General features: G+C 34.2%; 1 protein-coding gene across 4 annotated transcripts; it reads left to right on the plus strand.

The window, feature by feature from the left end:
• Positions 1 to 28: 28 nt before the first annotated feature.
• PARP2 (poly(ADP-ribose) polymerase) lies at positions 29 to 17372 on the plus strand. Of its 4 annotated transcripts, XM_006855488.4 has the most exons (18): positions 29 to 560; positions 1340 to 1634; positions 3437 to 3555; positions 3793 to 3874; positions 4637 to 4882; positions 4993 to 5115; positions 5340 to 5395; positions 7306 to 7379; positions 8880 to 8926; positions 9144 to 9193; positions 11301 to 11363; positions 12875 to 12955; positions 14441 to 14551; positions 14726 to 14801; positions 15070 to 15212; positions 15358 to 15431; positions 16967 to 17072; positions 17168 to 17372. In XM_006855488.4, exons 1-18 carry the CDS (start codon positions 477 to 479, stop codon positions 17258 to 17260), a joined length of 1923 nt encoding a protein of 640 aa, XP_006855550.1. In that variant the 5' UTR covers positions 29 to 476; the 3' UTR covers positions 17261 to 17372. The 4 variants fall into 4 exon arrangements, 1 of the variants encoding a protein (XP_006855550.1); XR_016050103.1 differs by lacking the exon at positions 14726 to 14801; XR_016050104.1 differs by lacking the exon at positions 8880 to 8926.
• The last annotated feature ends 3972 nt before the right edge of the window (positions 17373 to 21344 follow it).

A 21344-nucleotide genomic window follows, 5' to 3' on the forward strand; every position in this document is an offset into this window, starting at 1 on the left:
TATATAAATATGCTTAACTTTGCTTCATACGACGCCGGGTCTATTTGGGTATTTGAGAAAAGCTTGGAGGAAGTTCTCTCTCTACGGGAAGAAGAGCAGCGCTTCCCGCCTAATATCAAGGTTGAAATTGCCCGCTGCAAAAACATCCCATAAAAGGGAAGAAAAAGGGAGTATTAGGGTTTTACAGTTCATCGAGGAAGAAGTAAAATTTTCCAATCCTAATGAGGGAAACTGGAAAGGAAGGACTTGTAGTTTTCAAAACTTCCTGATCAGTATGCAATTTTTCATCGACCAAGAGCAAAGTTTTCGACTTCTATTTCCAATTTTTCTTCCTTCCATTTTTCATTTCTAATGACTGGTGTGTCTACAAAAATTTATAGACTTTTCATAATCCGTATCAATCGAGCTTTTGTTAATTTCATAATTCTTCAAAATCAAATTGGTATCATATTTTTCGAAGGCTTGTGTCATAAAAAATGTCGTGTAAGCTCAAAGTCGAGGAGCTTCGAGCTCAGCTGTCTAGAAGAGGCCTCGATACCTCTGGCACCAAACAAATCCTAGTAAGTCTTCTCTTATTCCCTTTCTTTTCTCTTGTTTCCATAGTTTTTTTGGAATAAAGTTTGTTCTTATAGTTTCATTTCTTAGAATTTTCAGGAGCCTGCTAAAATGCCAAATGTGAAATTCCATTGATCAATTTTTCTTCTCTTTTTTTTTTTTAAAATGAATTCTATGATGGAACCATGAGTGATACTGATTTATTTTAGCCTTCATATATGTCAGAAGCCTTTTTCAGTAGTGTTTCTCTCTCATTGCTATACCGTAGGTGAGAAATCTGGTCTCATGTGTTATCCCCAAATATATATATATATATATATATATATATATATATATATATATATATATATATATATATATATATATATATATATATATATATATATATATATATATATACTGCTGGATAGCGAATATCTTATTTTTTACATGATAAATGGACACATTACCTCATTACAAGGATAAACACATTAAGCATTTCAGATTGATTTTGTTCACAAGTGTGTTACGTCTTCGAGTCTGTATATTTCCTGTTTCGACTTTTTGTTTCTGTTTTTGTTTTTTTTGTTTTTACTTTTCTCTGAAAATTAACCTAAATTTTATTTCACTGGATTATTTGTTGACCAATTAAGCAGAACAAAACTGTTTGCTCAGCGGATTAGACATTCATTTGAAATGTCGATTGTGAGAAACTTTCTACATTTATCTGCTTTTTTTTTTTTAATATACAGAGAGTTGAATACTTTGAATATCTGAATGGATTCACAATTATGCTTTTTCTCAGCTTCGTAGGCTGGACAATGCCATAATGGAGGAAAAAACTTCTCTTCCAAAGAAAAGAAAAAGGGAAGACAAGTTAACCGATCATGGTGATGAAAATGAAGTAGAGAGCAAAAATGGCAACTCTTTGCCCCCAAAATCCGAAATTATTAAATCCCTTAGCAACATGAATGTTCGTGAACTACAAAAGGAGCTGGAAGTTCGTGGCTTATTGACCTCTGGTTTGAAAAAGGAACTCATAGAGAGGCTCACAAATAGTATGGAGATGGATGGAGATCTTACCAAAGAAGATTCTACAAGTAAGCAAAATCCTCCTTTGTTGTATACTTGGTTTTTATGTCATGGGATTGATTTTTGGTCTATTTGCTTAGCCTCGTTTAAGTAGGTTTTAACAACTATGTTCTTGGAACAAGATCGAGTTAAAGTATTTTCAAAACCTTCATATTCGCACATTGTCAAATGTAGACTACTGTGCTCCTCATGTTCAGTTGGAGAAATTCTCACATTCAGACTAGAAAGCCCTCTTGATACACCCTATTAGTATATACCCATGCAACATGCTTGATGACTAGTTAAAGAAACATGGGAGAACAATGAGTTCAACACGGATGATGAATTTTCGCAGGCAAGGATCCTGCTTTTAACTCTTTCTGGACTTGAGGTCCTTGGACTTGGGGTTCCTTTTTAACTTTGTTTGGAGTGATCTATTAACTCAGAACCAGCAGTATGCGTTGACGGAGATGGAATGCAGCTGTCTTTTGACGTTCCACATACCTTTTCGGCTTACTTTTCCAAATTTTTTATTAGGTTGGGATTCTTCCTCTTCTTGGATCGACGGCCTTGAACTTTATTTGTGGGAAGGGCTGATTTGAATTGGTTCTTAAATTACATGTAAACTACAGAGATGTTCATGCATGTCACATAGACAAATCAGGGCCATTGAATTTGAACAGCACAATTACCGGAAAAACTTGAGATTTGTTGAACTTTTTGAATTTATTGGGTGGCATGTTACAGTTTTGCTTATAGGGAATGTGCTATGTACCTTGAGACATGTTTCTTCAGTATTTTGGGTGGGAACCATATTGAAACTTTTGTGCCTTTAGCTATGCACATGGACCATGATGGCAATCACTTCAACCTATTTGGGAATTATGCGAAGAACAGATAGTAGTGGGCCCTGTGACCTCTGAGTTCTGGAGTGCTGTGTTCAGGGCCTTTTCCAAACTTCTTGGACTGTTGAAATTAAAATATTATCCCCTAGGCTTGCGCTGAAACTCTAGCTTCTTACTGGAACATGATTGAGTATGCTATGTGGGTTGTTCACTTTCTGGATGAACTGAACTAGATGATCCCAGATGACGGTTTATCTAAAAGAAAATAATGTTGAACTGCCCTGCAGTGCTAAAGCCTAAAACATCAATGCCACATAAATGACACCTTGATATGGAAAGGTCCTCTAGTTAACTTTCTTGTAGAATAAAATTTCATTGAACTCGAGTCCTTTCTTTTGTTAGATTTAGGCCTAGTGGTGATGCCATGCGAATACATTATACATAGCTAGGGGCTGTTACCCTCATAAGTTACTTGTTATTATCATTTTGAAAAGTACTATTATTAATTGATCAATGCCTAAACTCAAGAACCCCCCCCTTTCCCCCCCCAAAAAAAAAAGAAAAAGAAAAAAAGAAAGAAACGAAAAAGAAAGAAAAGAAAAAAGTAAGAACACTTTGGGTTTGCAGCACAATAACTTTTGTGAATATTTGCATTGAATTAAATAGTTTTTAATGTCATTTCCTTCGCACCTAGCTGCTCAACTGGCATGAGGAAGCCTTTAAAGATTCCAATCATTATTCCATTGTTCTCCCAGTCTCCAAATGGAGTTTCAACTTTCATTTTATGAATTGACATGCCTTTAAGGACTCTTTAATCCACAATACACTGTATGCTGATGATACACTACATTCTTCTTGCACTCTTTTAAATTATTTGATTTCACAGTTTTGTTGCTCCCATTTTGTAATTGACATGACTGCATTGCTTATTATCTAACAAAACCTTAATAATCCATGCTATGAATGTTTGACTTAAATGATCACAGTTCACGATGTTGATGAATGTAAGGAGGAGAAATTGGTCAAAGCAACTAAGAAGGGTGGTGCAATCTTGGATCAATGGCTTTCAGATGACATAAAGTTAGGCTACCATGTATTGCAAATAGTAAGTGGATCCTTTCTTGCAAATTGTACTGTACAAATTTTTTATATTATAATGCTGATTTGTGCATTACCTTTTCTTTTTTCCTTTGTTTGACTATGATCTTTGAAGTTACCCTGCCATCTGATACTTGGATTTCTAGGTCATGCTTCTGTTTGTGGTAGGGTTGGTTTCTGATGTTTTAGCTATGGTTGATTTACATTTGGGTTTACTTCTCAATATTTTCTTTACCCTTGTCAGGGGGATGAAATCTATGATGCCGTATTGAATCAAACAAATGTTGGACAGAACAACAACAAGTTCTATGTCATTCAAGCTCTTGGTAGATTCTCCACTCTTTCAAATGTATTACATTTAATTGCTTTACAATTCTCTTACCATTAAAAGATTACATAAATCAGTCATTTTTTTTCTTCAAGCTCATACCATTGGTCTTGTTGTTTTGGGGAATTCGTTTCCTGCCTAATTCTTATTTGTGGAATCATTTTCTGTACACATCATTAATATCTCTTCTTGCTTTTGGTTGGTCTTATATGTTGACCAGAATCTAACATTGATCAAGCCATTATGTAGAGGCTCATTGCTTATTTCAAATTTTGTACATAATTTCATACCATATTGTGGTGTCTTGTGCTTTATTGATTTATTTTGTAAATCATCACCATGGAACACAATCATGGACTCTTCTCCAACCTTTATGGCAATAATGTTTCTTCCATTTTCTCCTTATATTGGTTCACCTATGCTTATAACGTGACATATATTTGTTGCTATGTACTTAATGAACCGAAACTTTGGATTATCTCTTCTCGTTCTTTATTTTGGTCCCTGTCCTGTTAACTTTGACATGATTTTTTTTCATGTGTATTTACTCAGTCTTTGTATTTCTTGAAAATCTTTCTTTCGCTTGTGTGGTTAAGGCCTTAAGTTTTCAATAAGTAGTGAACCTATTTATAACTGGAATTCAAATTGAGACCTTTCTGAATTTTGTAGAAAGCTCCTGACTGCTCAAGGGTTGATATACCATGTATAGCTACTGAATTTCCTCATGACAATTGTACATGATTTTCAAAACCAAATGCAGAAGCTGATAGTGGTGGAAAGTACATGGTTTACACAAGATGGGGAAGGGTTGGTGTGAGGGGTCAAGACAAGCTATTTGGTCCTTACACTTCACGTGATTGTGCGGCTAATGAATTTCAGTCAAAGTTCGTCTCCAAGACAAAGAACAGCTGGTCCGATAGGAAAATTTTTATTCCTTATGCAAAAAGTTACACTTGGTTGGAAATGGACTATAGTGAAGACACACGCAAAAACAAAGCAGACCAAGGTAAGATCTCATTTTACTCGAGGATTTTACATAGGAAGCTTGCATTATATTTTTCAAATTTGACTGGAACTTACTATCTGACTCTGTTATTCTATGACTATTTTTGTTAGATAAGCACAATAACTGCATAGTTGCTGCTCAACCACGTAAGACAAGACTGGATTGGCGTATTGCAGAATTTATTTCACTTATCTGCAATGTTAGCATGATGAAGCAACAAATGCTTGAGATTGGTTGGTAACTGATTTCTTTGTAAAAATAAATTCAAACCTTTGTTTATCTTGTCTAATACAGTAGTCACTTTAGGTTTGTTAAAAATGTCATCTAATGAGAATCCTGCTAGTAGAATATTGAATGCTTCCATGTCTACAATTAATTATTTGGGTTAATGACTTAATCAATGTGAATTGCCTTTTATGCTCTCTTATCCCTTCAAATATTTCCTTCTTTTGTCTAGGTTATAATGCTGAAAAGTTGCCCCTCGGGAAGCTAAGCAAATCTACTATTACAAAGGTAAGTCCATTGACTCATGTTTTACATATTTCCTCTGCCACTTGATCTTTCTCCTTTCTCCTTTCAGCTTGAAGTCTCCTACTTTCTAGTTATCTATGAATGCAAGTTGTACATTTCATTTCGGATAGTTAAAATCTCCTGTCCAATCTAAATGGTGGCTATCTTAATATGATGGCTATGGTACTGGTCAGTCATGAAGTTAGTTGTTCAAGTATATTTTGCTTCACATAAAATCTGCCGGGTTGTTGGTTCTCAGGCTTGCTGTGATTGCAGTTACTATGCCATCTTTTAGGTTAGTATCATTTTTTACTTGTCCTGTATCATGTCGTTGACATTCTGCAGGAAGTCTCTGAACTTAAGAATCAAGCTAACTGGTATTTGAGATTGTTGCCTCTGATGTGTCGCATATATGATGTAACTTGTAAAGCAACCTACTCCTGCAAGTCACCACTGAGTCTCACGTAAAGACAATTGATCGCCAGCCCAAGCACCCACATAATAGTCGGACATTGCCATCACAGTTTCCAATTCTGAGGATTCTATGGGTTGCATCCAGCAGAGGGAAACCTATCAATTTGTAGGCAAATGATATCCACATGAATGGTTTGGATTCTTATGTATTTATGGGGGCTTGATCATCTACTCATGTCTCCTCATTTCATTTTACAATTATGTTGATAGTAGTCTAGACTGGAGAACTGTGGGGCTACTCTAGTGACTTTTAGACATTTCTAGCTGGCTTTACTTCATCCTAGGTTTGTGTAGAATCTTCTATGCTCCTTAGATATCATAAATTATAGTCCTTGTGGTTGTGGGGATTGAACTTGGTGGATTGTAAAGAGAAACTATGAGCTCTGTACAACCCTTTCCTAGTGTACAGGAAAGCAACCTGGTGGTCCAGTCGACTTGTTCAGGAAAGAAAAGAGCCTCAGCACATCTCCAACACAGTGCTTCTAAGCTACCACAAACTTCTAAAACAAATAATTTTGGTTTTGAGACACTTTACAGTTTCCCCAATTCAATGAAAAGAAAATTGAATCAGCTCTTTGACCCTGTCTTTTACTCAAGAGAGTGGTCTAGATTACGCACGACTTGGGGGCTATAAGCCTTCAGATCCATCTAATGCATAAGCACTCTAGTCAGGCAGCTGCCTGTGCAATGGTGGGTGCAAATTTCTTTCACTCTGGTTCTAGGTGGCACCTAGGTTGCCACTTGGCTTCTTAGTAGTACCATGCTCTTTGCCATATTGCAAATCCTCCTCAGTCTGTCTTTCTCTAGAAACCACAGACTGTTGTTGTCCTCTGCTTAGTTTAATTTATGAGATCCCTTGTCTTACGTTGGATACTGCTCTGCATGCATGAGGACTACTTTTGTTCAGATTAAGCAGAACACCACCTTGTCAAAGCTGGTGGTGGCACTCTTATGGATGTCTTTCATAGGGTTGCTTTGTATCCTCACTCAGGGTCTTTGCATAACTTGTGTGAAAGCATGGTACATCTGCAGCCTGTCCAGCCATTGAACCCTAGAGGATCTCGGTCAAGCACCCAAGAAGCCTTGTGTTTGGGGTTCATACTCCTTGAGAGTTGTTATTTTTGTGAAGGATTTTGATTGTGCTTTGAGGCTACTGTGCTGGTGAACTCATCATCAGCAAAGTGTTGAGGCTTTGGCTGAAAATCATTACACCCCTTTGAATAGCCATTTCATTTGTTGTATTCAAGTTGGTAACCTTTCCAGTTGGATTTTGGATCTATGGTTGTGTAATTGGGTTTCTTAAATCTTTTGTGCAAATCGTATCTGTCAAGAAAGCAAAAAGGGGAGAAAAGAAAAAAAAACTTATTGTGCAAATGGTGTTATAGTACCAATTAATGAGGTTTGACTCGTACTGTCCTGTCTGTTTCTCCCTTTTACAGGGATATGATGTATTGAAGAGAATTGCTGATGTGATTGGACAACCAGATAGGCACAAACTCGAGCAACTGAGTGGGTATGTATTTAGTACATTACAATGCTAGTCCTTATATTCATAGTTGCATGACAGAAATCTGGAATTTGTTGCATGAACATTTACCTGAAGAAGTGTATGCTGAAGTCTTTGGGTCGTGATACCTTCGCCTGGATCTTAGATTTACTATTTCTTTCTATGCATTAGATTTATGATATTAATGCTGAGATCTTGCGCAAACAAGAATAAAAAGTGATTGTTGAACAAAATTTGTATGTGATAAAACCATTCACTTGCAATTGTATGTGATAAAACCATTCACTTGCTATTGGGTGTTTCTCAAACAACATGCAACCTATGCTCCTATTTGATCCACTTGTACATATCTCCTATGACTCTTTTTAATTTTTTGATAATATAGTCAATCAATTCCTCTTTCATTTGGAAGAATTGAATAGACCCAAAATTCTGAGCTTCATGTTACTTCTCCTAAGAGACATGTCAGAGCTGGAGGCATCCCATTTGAATTGAATGGGATGGCAGTTTTTCATTCTGAACTTGTAGAATTGTAATTTCGATCAAACATCGCATTATACCAACCCTTCTAATTCTTTAAGAGGTCTATCTGAAAGATTCACGATGTAACTGGGAAGACGTTTCAAATACCACACGAGTCACTAGACATGCCAGTTTGATGTATCCCATATGATATCTTCGTATCCGATTTTGATAAGTAAGTTCGCACCTAGGTAACGTAACCTAGTATTATAGAATCTTTTGGGAAACGCTATAGACCTTTCTCCATAGGTAACCGAGACTTTGGAAATGCATATTAGTTGACAAACTCAACCTATCGGTTACCTACAAACGTAGATAATAAGGGGACAATCACATTGATGAGGAAGAATTATTGCCTTGAATACTGTTGATCAATGTACAAAGGTTGCATCGTAATGAATGCTAAAGAATTAAGACTGCTATCAAATGTCATGATCCTTGTATTATGAGATTGCTCTTGCTACCCAATTGTCATCATTCTTGTTCTCTAGTCATAATGAATTATTTCAGAAGTGTGTGCTGTATTTGTTTGTCAATTTTACCTTAAAATTTTAAGTATTGTTTTCTAGGTATTTAAATACACACACACACACACACACATATATATCATCTAAACATTTTGGAAAGAAAAAAGATCACTCTAATGCGTAGATCTAAGCATCTCACCAAAATGGACATCCTATGTTAATTGGGCTAAAAAGACACTTTCTAGGTTGTTTTCAAATTTTTCTCTTTTGTGATTGTTCATTGGAATGAAAAGAGTATATATTTTAAAATTTGGATCAAACAAATGGCCCTAACATAGTTTTTGAAGGTGGTTGTATCATATTACTATACAACCATTGCATGAAATCACTGCCCATATATATATATATATATATATATATATATATATATATATATATATTAGGATGAGCATGCCTTTTCTAATTAAAAATTTGACATTAAATTATTATGCTCATGTTTGCTGTTATTTTATTGCAGTGAATTTTACACTGTCATTCCCCATGATTTTGGCTTTAAAAAAATGCGTAAGTAGTACTATTTTGCTTGTTCAATAAAGTGTAAATGTAGTTTTATTTGCTTTCTCATCCTGAATTTTGATGCCAATTTTCTAAATTCTATCTACGAACTTTAGTGACTAGTTCCAGCAAGTTGCATTTAACGCATACTTTCTTTGATTTTCGCTGCTTGGTCCAATATTATTGTGGCCTCTAATAATTTTTGTGTGCTTCCAAACTGTGGCAGGCGAATTTGTCATAGATACCCCACAAATATTGAAGCGTAAACTGGAAATGGTATTCTTTCCTCTGAAGCTTTTTTTTTTTTTCTATTAATGTTGCTTTTTGAACTGAACGGTAAGTTTTAGGATCCAACCTTTGAGAGTTTAAAGTCTAATGGCATATAAGTATAAACTGCCATGTTTCAAGGGAGCATAATTTAGCTTCCAAACTGTTAGCTACAGAAATGGCATATAATATTTATTTTTGGAAAGCATTTATCATAGTTGCCAAAACCCCATTAATTGTTTACATATGCATTTCTTGGAATGATACCTGCCGTGTAGGAATTAGAGTGTAATGTCTTTACAATCTAGTGTTCCCTCAATCCATGTGCAGAAGCATGACCAACAGACACACTTAAGCCTGGTTTGACAATCAAGAGATTCAATTTATTTGAGAAAAAAGTCATGAAAGTGATGTTTGGAAATGTGTTAATTAGTCACCAATTTTTAATGCTAAATTGGGCTTGCAACTTGTTGACCTATCAGTAGACAGCAGAGATATGAGTCCAGGTTTTAGCTCCATTTATATTCAAAAGCATCCACATTTTGCAAGTTTGCCTTTATAATTGGCATCCTGTGTCACTTCTCCCCTCCTCTGCCTGGTCCATTCTTTGGAATTCGACCCTTATGTCACCTTGTTTTTCATTCAATAGGTGGGATGGGATTTTGGACCTTTCGTGAAAAAAAAACTTTGAAACTCGTGTTTCGTATTTTGTCCACGTTTAACATTAGCTAATGGCATATGTGTTGCACAATGTCTAGTGGAGAAATTTGACATAAACTAATCTGTAAAATATTAAAGCTAAATGAAGTGTTTATATATATATATATATATATATATATATATATATATATATATATATATATATATATATATTTTACTTTTCTTAATTTCAGGGTATTTTTATAATTATCTAATTTTTCATATTTAATTTTTAATTTTTCCCATTTATTTTTGTGTATGAAATTTCAATCATTATCTAATTTCTTTCTAACAATTGACCCCAAATCATTGGGATAAGGTTTGGATGATGATCTAATTTCTTTCAAACATGGATAAGTATTTTATTGAGAAAAACATATCAGTTAACTTTTATTGGCCCTATTTTTTTTTTTATATAAATTTTGTTCTTTTTAAATTACAGTATTGAATACTTTTCTAAATATTTTAAGCTTCTTTTGTATTTCTCTTAGAGTAATGATCCTATAGGACCCTCCCCCACCCATGTGTGTAGGACCCCAAAGGATCACTATTAAAGTTGGCACGGATCTCTAGAAAAGTTATCACATGGGTGTGAGAATTGACTTTTCTATAGATCCGTGTCAAATTTAATGGTGATCCTTTGGGGTCCTACACACATGAGTGGGGGAGGGTCTTACAGGATCATTTCTCTTTCTCTTATTCCTATTTCTTCCCTAAATTAAATTTGGATAATAAATAAGTGAGACAGAGTTTTAAAGGGTTCGGCGAACTTATATTATTTTAGATAGGAACAGTAGGTATATCAGGATAGATGCTTATCTGAAGAAATTAAAACCTATCTAGAAGAGTTTACATAAAGAGACAATTTCGGAAAATTGGAGGGAAATGAGACGGGACTTGTGGCTTTTAGATTTTAAGAACTGCACCTGTCTGTTAGCACTGGTATCTCAGTCCAAGTTTTAGCTCAATCGGAACATGTAACAGATATTCAAGCTGGTTAGAGCATGTTTCTGTACTTATGAAAGTATTTATACATTTGATGGAAATTGATATAATAAATTGTGTATTTACACGCATTTTCTACTACTTTAAAATGCATTTATACAACTGGGGCTGTTACAGTTATGCGTATATAGCAGCCTAATTATAACTATGATGGGAATAGCGGTTAGAAAAGACCTGGAGATGCCATTTGCGTATTGTCCCTAATAATTCCTTTCATCAACTATTACTGTTATGGATTTTCTCTGCATCTTTGTTAGAAATTCCTGTGGGCAATGGCTAGGCTCCAATTATCATTTTTTTCTTTTTGACCAAGTGTTAACGAGATTCCAAGTATCATGTTATATTATGGTTGTGCATGTTCAACTTTTGTTTTATACGTGGAGGTTAAATAGGATTTAACTTTTATGTAAAGGTTGAGGCACTTGCTGAAATTGAGGTTGCGACAAAATTGTTAGAGGATGATCTCCAAGCACAGGTTTGTTTTCTATTTAGTGTTGTTTATTACAATACACATAGTGGTTTGCTGGCACATTACTATAACCTGACATTTTGTGTATACCCTCCTATTATTCTATGCTGATTTTCTTTCAATCATTCTCTCTCTGTTTCTAGGCCTGTTTAGTAGCACTTTCCATTATATTAATTATATTGTTAACCTTTAGATAGACCTCTACAAATGCCCTTATGTACAATTCTGTGCAGGATCCAGATGTTTCTTTGAATATTTGTGACTTTCAATGCCCATGTATTATCAAATTTCATGTACATGCAAACCTTTAGATAGACCTCTACAAATGTCCCTTTATATTTTTGGCGACTCTGCATACCAATTATGCAAACATGTTTGCCAATACATGGATGGCAACACATAACCAAAGATTGTTGCGTGACTAATTCCTTTGTGTTCACCTTCCACACCACACATACATAGTATCTTAAATAGGAAGTAGAGAGGTAAGGAGTTAACTAGGAAAAGCTTATGCACATTTGAAGGATGTTCGCAGCATTGATCTTGATTTATGTGATTCTAATCATACTATGGTACTAATAGTGCATGACTGTGGACATCTCTCATTTCCAGCTATCCTCGACTTAGTCTGTCCTCTACTCAACTATTTGAAATGGTAGGGTGCCTGAGAGGTAATCCAGCTCAGCATCGTTCACCAGTGCTTCCATAGTACAACAATCTCAGGTTTAATCCTTCCTGGTTCAAACTAGTTGAGCTACCAAAAATAGGGGGACTAGCCATCTGGGTATAGAAGACAAAAGTCATGTTGCATGCAAGCCCCTTCCTCACCTGAAGTATCCAAGGAATGTATTCCCAAAGAGGAACCAGGAAGCTTCTCTTCTCGTTAACTAATATGGGCCTGATTAGTTGAGAATAAGCTGAATTTACCTGTGACTTCCTTGAACATTCCTTAAAAAGTATGGTGATTTATTAAATAAAGCTGGAGATTGGAATACCCTATGAGTTATTTGACTCTGAAATGACAGCATGGTAAGAGAGGTTCTTGAATCCCTATTTACTGTGACTCTGCCCACCTTTAATGCTAATTGAGTTGAACAAGCACAGCTTTTAACTAGAAAAGAGGCAATGAGTCCAGCACGGCCTATGGCAGCATTTCTCCTCTTCAAATGCAGCCGTTGTAGGAATCGGGCTTGGGCTTGATTGTTTATCACTTGATGTCAAGCAACGCTACATCTCAAGTTCCATTCCTAGTACAGAACTACCCAAGAAAAAAGAGAGGAAAAGATCCAGCCACTGTTGATTTTTGGGGGAACTAATCAATTCAAAACATGCTTATGTGTTTTATTTGTTTTACACATTCAGAACTTATTTATTTCTTAGATGGTCATGTGCTGATTATAGGTTTGTTTATGTAAGGAACTCCAATATTTGATGATAGAATTGGTTTTTTTATTCATTTGAATTCCAAATCTATATTGTGCTTTTTAATTTTGTCCTTCATGTTTTTCTTATTGTAGGAAGATCCCCTTTACTCTCACTATGGACGGCTTCATTGTGAACTGGTACCACTTGAAGCTGATTCTCAAGAATTTTCCTTGGTAATCCATTCTGGACTGAAGCTTAAAATATATTAAATGCCATGATGTGACAAAGATTTTCTTTGTTTCCATTGATTTCTAAAAGAGGAGCATTCATCTAATGCCTGTATCTCTCTTTACCTTTCCATGTCGTTTGGTGGATTTGCTTCTTTTCAAAGTGCTAACAATGGATAGTATGCAAATGAATAGCCTATGGAACAATATTTTATTGTTTATTCTGATGGTGTCACACCAATTCTATGGGCACATTGTTTTAGATTTCTGCACCTTATATATTCATACTCTGTACTGTCCCATGTTCTTCGACATGCTACTTGAGGCATGCAGATTTCATGCTCAATGCATAAAATTACATGCCACAAGTTAGTGATACACTGATCCTATATTCCCACTAATTAATAAATGATTCAAACTGAATTATTTGGCGTACTGTGCTAATAATTTAGAACTGGTAAAATTTGACTAGCGTAAAGGTTGTTAACAATGACTTGTAGAAGAGCCTGGTTTAATGAAGGTGAAGTTCACCATTAATCGAGTTCCATTCCTTTGGGCTTTGTTTTTCACTGATTTACTTTGATGTTGCACAGTTGAAAATTGTTGATTGTCTTTTGATATTTCTGGGTTGATGCCCAGGTATTATTCTATATACTAAGAAGTATCTCGTACTATTGAATTTTTTCCATTTTTGTGCTACAGGCCCCCAAATATTTTATGGGAATTCTGCTGGTTATTATGTTATGTATCTCCATTTTGTGCAAATGGTCTCCTTTCAGCACACCAATGTGCATACCAAGTTCTCTTGTTTATATCTCTATGCATGTATGCATGTATTGAAACATGTTCTGTAGGTTAAAGTGCTGCTAGAGAGATGTGCATTGAAACAGTATCAGCTTAACACATCTTTACGTCCACATTGTTTGATTAGTACCCTCTTGTGTTTTGGTAGTTTCCTGTGTTTTAATTTTTCTTCTCCTTTTTCTTGTTTCCTTTTTTTGTTCTGATTAATATTAATGTTAGCCTTTGGTGGGGTCTTAATTGTCTCTTGTAATTTTCTCAGACATTTTTTTTTAAGGGTGTGGTATGTACAAGGTGGCAACCTTACTTGTAAAAGTAAAGTTATGACGTTGTACAATGCTATTTTAGTTGGATAGTGTAGATTTGACATGTCTTTAACACTATACCAAAAAGTAGCACGTCTTTTAAGACAATGTCAAATGAGTAGTGTAGATTACTACTCCCTTACTTCTTGCAACCTTATATAAACTTTTTCTTTATTTAAAAACCCAGACAAATTTATCAAATATCTAGATGAATGCCATCCTAATAATTGTGTAGTTTTTCACATGCTTTTGTAATTGTGTAGTTTTTCACATGCTTTTGTAATTGTGTAGTTTTTCACATGCTTTTTGTAATAAATATTCCATCATTTTAGATGGCAGATTATTTAACAATCTGTGATGGAATGTTGGTTCTTTCTTTTGTCAGATTGAGCAGTATATGCGGAATACTCATGCTGAAACACATTCCTATTATACTGTTGATATAGTACGCGTTTTTAAGGTTTCCAGAGAAACTGATAATGAACGATTCAGAAAGGTGAGGACTGATTTGTTGCTATTATTATGTCTCAATTTCTCTGAACAATCATGCCCAATTTGTCCCTCTGCCTTGTTATTTTTTTCTGCTTTGCTCAACAGATGTTGATTTTGTTTGATTTATAGTTGCAAGCTACAAGTTTATGGCTGATACAATTTTTTTGACTGGTTCCAGTTTTCTAGTACCAAAAATAAACTGCTCTTGTGGCATGGTTCTAGACTTTCAAACTGGACTGGAATTCTCTCTCAAGGTTATTCATTTCCTTAAATCTCTACTTTGTGACGAATCTTTTCAATTGGTCCGAATAGGTGTTTTGTACATATTATACCATTTCATACAACCTATCACATTGCCCTTTTCTTTTTCCTAATACGATTAAGAATAGTGGTTATATAATCTGACATACTAAAATAATGGTTATATTAAAGTGAGGTAAGTCTTAACTCTCTTATTTCATACCTTCTCTATTAAAATGAGTGAATTTGAAAATGCTGAATGCTTGGTATTCCATGTAACAGGACTACGAATTGCTCCTCCAGAAGCACCTGTTACGGGTTACATGTTTGGGAAAGGTGTTTATTTTGCTGACATGTTCTCCAAAAGTGCAAACTATTGTTACTCATCTCATTCATCTCGGGCTGGAGTGCTGCTTTTATGTGAGGTTGTTTACGGAATTCTTATGGCAGTTAAACTGGGTTAGATTTGTTTTAGTCTAGCTGGCTAGATTTGTTTTTGTCTAGGAATACCTTTACAGTTGCATAACCATTGAAATACATGCTTGATCACATTTAAACTCTGCTTTCCAGGTTGCTTTGGGTGACATGGCTGAGCTTCTAACAGCAAATTGTAATGCAGATCAATTGCCAGAAGGGAAGCTAAGGTCTCTCTTGTTCTTCATTGTTCGTATATGCATCTGATAGTTTTCTTCTACTATATGGATTTTTTTGTCACACACTCTCACAGACACACTTCTTGTGAGATATAGAAGCAAGGCTTTGCTTGAATGTAGATATTTGGTGTGCATATGCCTTACTAGCACAGACTATCTAATCAGATTAATCTCATGCATGTTGAACATTTCATCAGTGTTTCTTTCTCATGTAGGCATGATCGGAATGAACTACTGAGTCAAATGTCAGAACACTAGCTTTATATACACTCAAGAAATGTAACTTTTTACTATTTTAGCAATTCCCTAATATGCTTTAATGGAGCAGTCAGGGTAACTATTGACTTAGAATCACAAGATAACAACAAAAGGAACCTTTTTGCTAGAAGTGCATCTCATATGCTTCATGTAAATATATCAGATTGCAATGACACATCGGATGGCTGCTAGCTTCTGAAGTAATAAGATCGAGGATATTATGGTCACTATACAGATTCTGTGGTACATAACTGAGCAGCACGATCTTATTCTCATGTATATATTTTGACTGGTCTACAGCCTGTACGATGCAGTCTCACGAATCAAATTATGAATAATTTTACCTTTTACACTGATACAAAATAATTCAAATAATAAAAATTTTCAATTGCAAATTGAGAAAAATTGAGAATTTATTAACTTTATTTATTAGGACTCTACTATTGAAGGATAAACTCCTGTTACTTTTCATATCCTATATTTTACATTGGTAATTTTTCTAGAAAATATTTCAAAACCAGAGAGTAGAAGAATTCATAATTTGAAAAAGAAAATCATACTAATCTTTTCCAAAATTAAACTTAGAGAACTTTAATTTAATATTATATTTGTAGTGAAACTATATTCATTAGGACTCTATAAAGAAAGATTGCTGCTCTTTCCCTTGTTTTAAATTGGCAAAACTTTTAAAGAATTCGTAACCAAAAAACAAAAATTAAGAAAGTGTAATAGTTTTTATTTTTTACAACTTTAGAACAAGTTTTTTTTTTTGGAAAAAAACTCATTGATCCTATATATGTCTGGAGATTTATTAGGAATGATATTCGTACTTTGAGAGAGCATATTGGCCATCTTGATGCCGTCTAAATTCGGATTGTCAAATAGCAATAAACCTATTTGTATTGGGATTCTCTTTCAAAGAGGAGTAGATATGGCAGTTTCTTTTTCCAATGGTTATGATCTAGTCGATTAAAACAGAACTCTATGGTTGCATAATTACGAGGAACTTCAGAAGAAATTTAGTACATGTGGTTCAGATGTATACAATGGAACCCCACCACATATATAAAAATCAAATATCAGGGAAGATCCAAGCAAAACTAGGATGCCAGTTTTAGCGTGTCAAGAACTTGCAAGCTCTCTGAATGTCCATTAAATTTGCAATCACTTCACTAAAAATCTTTCTGAACTTCCCTGCATTTTGTTGAAAGATTAAACAGATGGGGCCTTTTCTTTTTTCTTATCACCCATTTTTTGGGCAATTTCAGCACCAAAGGAGTCGGAGCAACCACCCCCGATCCTTCAGGTTTCTGTGTGCTTGAGGATGGTGTCATCGTGCCCCTGGGAAAACCAAAGAAGCAGCCTGGCCCTCAGGTATTGCTAGTCATTATTATTAACAATATTTTGATTGCATGTTCCTTATGTAAGTTGTATTTTATTTTGTGATATCATTCTCCTTCCATTTCCAGGGAAGCCTGTTATACAATGAGTACATTGTCTATAACGTGGATCAGATTAGGATGAGATATGTTCTTCAAGTTAATTTCAATTTCAAGCATTGATGGCATTGTATAAGGTATAGCTCATGGGTAATTTTGATGTTGTTATCCATGCTATAACTGTTGCCTATATTTATCATATGGAACGCTCAGAAAGAGTCAGGATTCCTGGAAAGGCCTGATGGTTTTTGTTCAGAGTGACGGCAATGTAGCATTCAAATTGCTTGTACCTGTAAATATAGGAGAGAGAGAGATGGTCTCACCACTTGTTTGATGCTCAACAGGGATAACTTAAATTATTTCTAGGGGATAAATTTGTTTTGGGACAATAACATTAACCAATGGAGTTCATCACATAATAAGCTAAAGATATTATATGCTTATGTGGGAGCATATCGATCATTCACTACTTCAGGTGAAACCACCCTCCAAAAAAAAATGGAAATGATAAGACCACATACGTAAAAAAATAAAACTTTCTAAAAGGGAATAAAAACTTCTACAATTTTTGGATTGTCAGATTTAAGTGTTTAGAAATTCAAGATTCAAAAAGTTTCTTCTAAAAAATACTCATCTAGGATCTTAAAATTTATTATCGAAGAAATCTTCTTAAGCAACTCTTTTACTTGAGAAATAATGAAAGTGTAGACTTTATTTGGACAACTTTATTAGACAAGGCCCCATGTCACTTGCCAATTTGAAGAAACACTTCCCCCAATAAACTTTGGAGCAGCCTACCGATCAACGTCAATCTCCAAAATTAGGAAACATCTGTGCAGTCTATGATTTAGAATAGTTGATATTTTAATTATATTTTGATAAATGCGTAAAATAAATATTTGATATTTTGAGGTATTTTGATAAATTTCTTTTTTTTTCCCTATAGAAAAGCTTTTGATATTTATAAAACTCACCCCACCACCAAATTGATCAATGGAAGCTTTAATTTGGATTAAAATGTTGTTTTTTGAGAGTTTGTTGCAACAAACCCTATGTTCTTGGGCCACATCTGCCTTCTACTAGATTTCTCATTAATTACGTATCCAAATCTCTAGAAATCAAGTCTATTGGGAAGGTCTTTGGATCCTCTTATGGGTTTGTTGTTTTGATTTGTTTGATTATAGCAAAAAAAAATGATAGATCTGGCTTGAAAGCCAATGAACTGTTGAATACCATACTGTTTTTGAGCCATGCCCGCTTTCTTATAGATTTCTCATCCTTTACTCGTCTAAACATCTTGAGACTAGGTTAATTATGAAGCTTTTTTAATCTTCGATGTATTCCTTGTCTTGGTCTGTTCTATTATATAAAAAAAAATTTGATTGATCTGGCTTGAAACTCTATGTTATATTGAAGAAGAAAGTTTTCTTAAACCATGTCTGCGTTATAGATTTGGTATCGTTTACTCATCCAAATTTATTGAAATCAGGCTTTTAAGCTCTTTGAATCTATATATATTCCTTATATTGATTTCTTTGATTATGCCAAAACAGTTGATAGATCTGGCTCGAAAATCTCAGGTCTATGCATGAACACAGTTTTCTTGAGCGCGATTTGTATTATGCACGAATTTCCATTTTCTTCTAACGCAAATTTCATGAAATTAGATTCATTTTCAAGCTTAATTAATCTTTCCTTGTAAGCCTAAATTTTCAAAAACTTTCCAAATTTATTTGCTTCAAGTACTTTTTTTTATCTTGGACATGCCTTATGCGAGTCCACTCGGATTCGCCTGAGTTACTCACCTCTGCCAAAGGCCTGAGTACAGTGGCTGAGGCAAGTTTGGGTTGACCATTCTATTTACTTTTTCCCAAGAACAAAATTGGGACAAATTAGAGATGCATTAGAACTTAAGAATAAGGGAAATATACGTAAATATTACGTTCATGTCCCCTTCATTAAGAGCATATTTAGTATTTTGCATCTATAAAAATAAAAAAAATAAAATTACCAGAGCATCATGCAAAAATTTTGGGAGCATTTTTTATATTTTGGTAATTTTATTTATTTAAAATAATATTATTATATCTTTTATTGGTACATTGTGGTTTTAAGAGCACATTTGATATTTCGATTTTGTTTTCTTTATTTATTTTTTTCCTCTAAAATGGATTGAGCTCAAATTTTGTGTTCATATTTTTCACCATTGTGTTTTTGTAAAAAAAATATAAAAAACAAAAAAATCACCAAAACATCGTAGCAAAAATTTAGAGCTATTTTGGTCATTTTATTCATTTAAAATATTTTTTTATATTTTTTTTACAGGTACATTATGATAGGAAGTATAGATGACCATGATTTGAGCTCAATTCAATATATGGAAAAAAAAAATTAAAATACTAGATATATTCTTTTAAAAATAGGACAAAAATATCACCATCATCATCAGTTAAAGCATTTTCCCAACTAATTGAGTTGGCTACATGAATCCGGATATGTTGTTATGCTCTATCAAGGTTATACCCTAAATCATAAGTCCCCATATCTTTTCACACTATTTTCAACTATGTTTTTTTAGGTCTATCTTTTGTGTTCCACTTGTATTGAGTTTGCCTTCTAATAGGTGTTGGATCGGACATGCGTTAGTTTCCATTGTTTTATTAAATAAATAAATTTATTTAATTTTTCATAATTATTATTTTTAGTTTTTAAAATTTATTTAATTTTTCATATTCATGATCTCCATGTTAGAGATTACATGTCCTTAAAAAATTATGTCTTAAAATCCATCTCAAAAATAGATTTATTAAGAGGTTCGCATTTCTACATATACGGATTTGGCCGCTTAGAAACCAGGTCCTTACCTGAAAATTGCATCATTGATCCATATAGCATTCAACGGGAAACCCAACTCTTTTATAGGGCAAGGAATCTGTCCGACCCAACAGGAATAGCTCAATTTTGTCGTTGGCTTGGCGATCTATGGGCCGCAATGAAATCGAAGTTCTAGGCAAGAGAACCAGGCAATTCTCATTTTAGATAATATTTTTTTTTTTTTTTTCTTTTTTTTAAAGGTGGTTATCACAAGAGAATCTCAAATCCCAATATTTTATACTATTCATGTTTTTTAAAATAGAAAATATCTCCATATCCCACATTTTTAAGTTTCATTTATTGATAAATTCAAAGTTTCAAAAAATATCTTCTAACCCTTGCAACTTTAAACCTATTTCTTAACCTAAACAAATGTGAGAAAGATATACACTTTTTAAACTCAATCCTCTCCCTCTTCACTTACATATTTAAATATCCTCTCATCTCTATGAAGCCTTTATCTCACTCTAGAAGTTTGGAAATGGGTTTTAAAAAAAGCATATCTTTTAATATTTATTTGACCTAAAAAAACAGGTTTAAATTAACTCATGAGCTTAAAAGAAATAAAATCCACAAATTTTAAGCCCCAAGATATCTTTTTAAACTTTGAGTCTACTGTAAAATGAAACTTAAAAATAAAAAGTATGAAGATATTTTTCATTTAAAAATTAAAATTTTCTAGATCCAGATTAGACATGACTAAGATTCTTCTTTTGGACAAATATTTTTATACATACTTTTCTTGTTAATCCGCATCATATTGTATTCTTCTAATCTTTTGAGTATTTTTATCCATCCACATCATATTGTATTCTTCTAATTTTTTGAGTATTTTTATCCATCCACATCATATTGTATTCTTCTAATTTTTTGGGTATTTTTATCCCATGATAACCATCAATCCTAGTAGGAAATGACCGATCCCGTGGATAGCCCGACCCAATAAGCAATGCTGGGTCTAAAGACCCTGAATTAAAGAGTTGCATACTCAAAAAAAAGGCGTGAGGGAGGGGAAGAACGTTGCAGTTGGTATATGACAAGTGGAAACAAGTAGGAAGGCCATCGATTGCTTTGACATCCAAAAGTCACCTTACATTTGTGTTAAAACTAAATTACTTCAAAATCGTTTACTCATTTTGGCAAACTGCTGTGTCCGAATGCAACTCCCACCTGCCAATATATGCTGATGACTTTTCAGTCAGGTCAAATATTGTGGACTTCTACAACATAATCAAATATGTGAATTGATGTTCTTAATACAAGATTCCATTGATGAATTAACTCCAACGCGTCAAGGTTCTCCCATTGGATAAAACCTTTCCTTTCCTTGAGA

This window comes from Amborella trichopoda, chromosome 2 (genome assembly GCF_054954075.1).
Source record: "Amborella trichopoda isolate Santa Cruz 75 chromosome 2, AtrichopodaSantaCruz75HAP2 v2.0, whole genome shotgun sequence".
Classification (NCBI taxonomy): domain Eukaryota; kingdom Viridiplantae; phylum Streptophyta; class Magnoliopsida; order Amborellales; family Amborellaceae; genus Amborella; species Amborella trichopoda.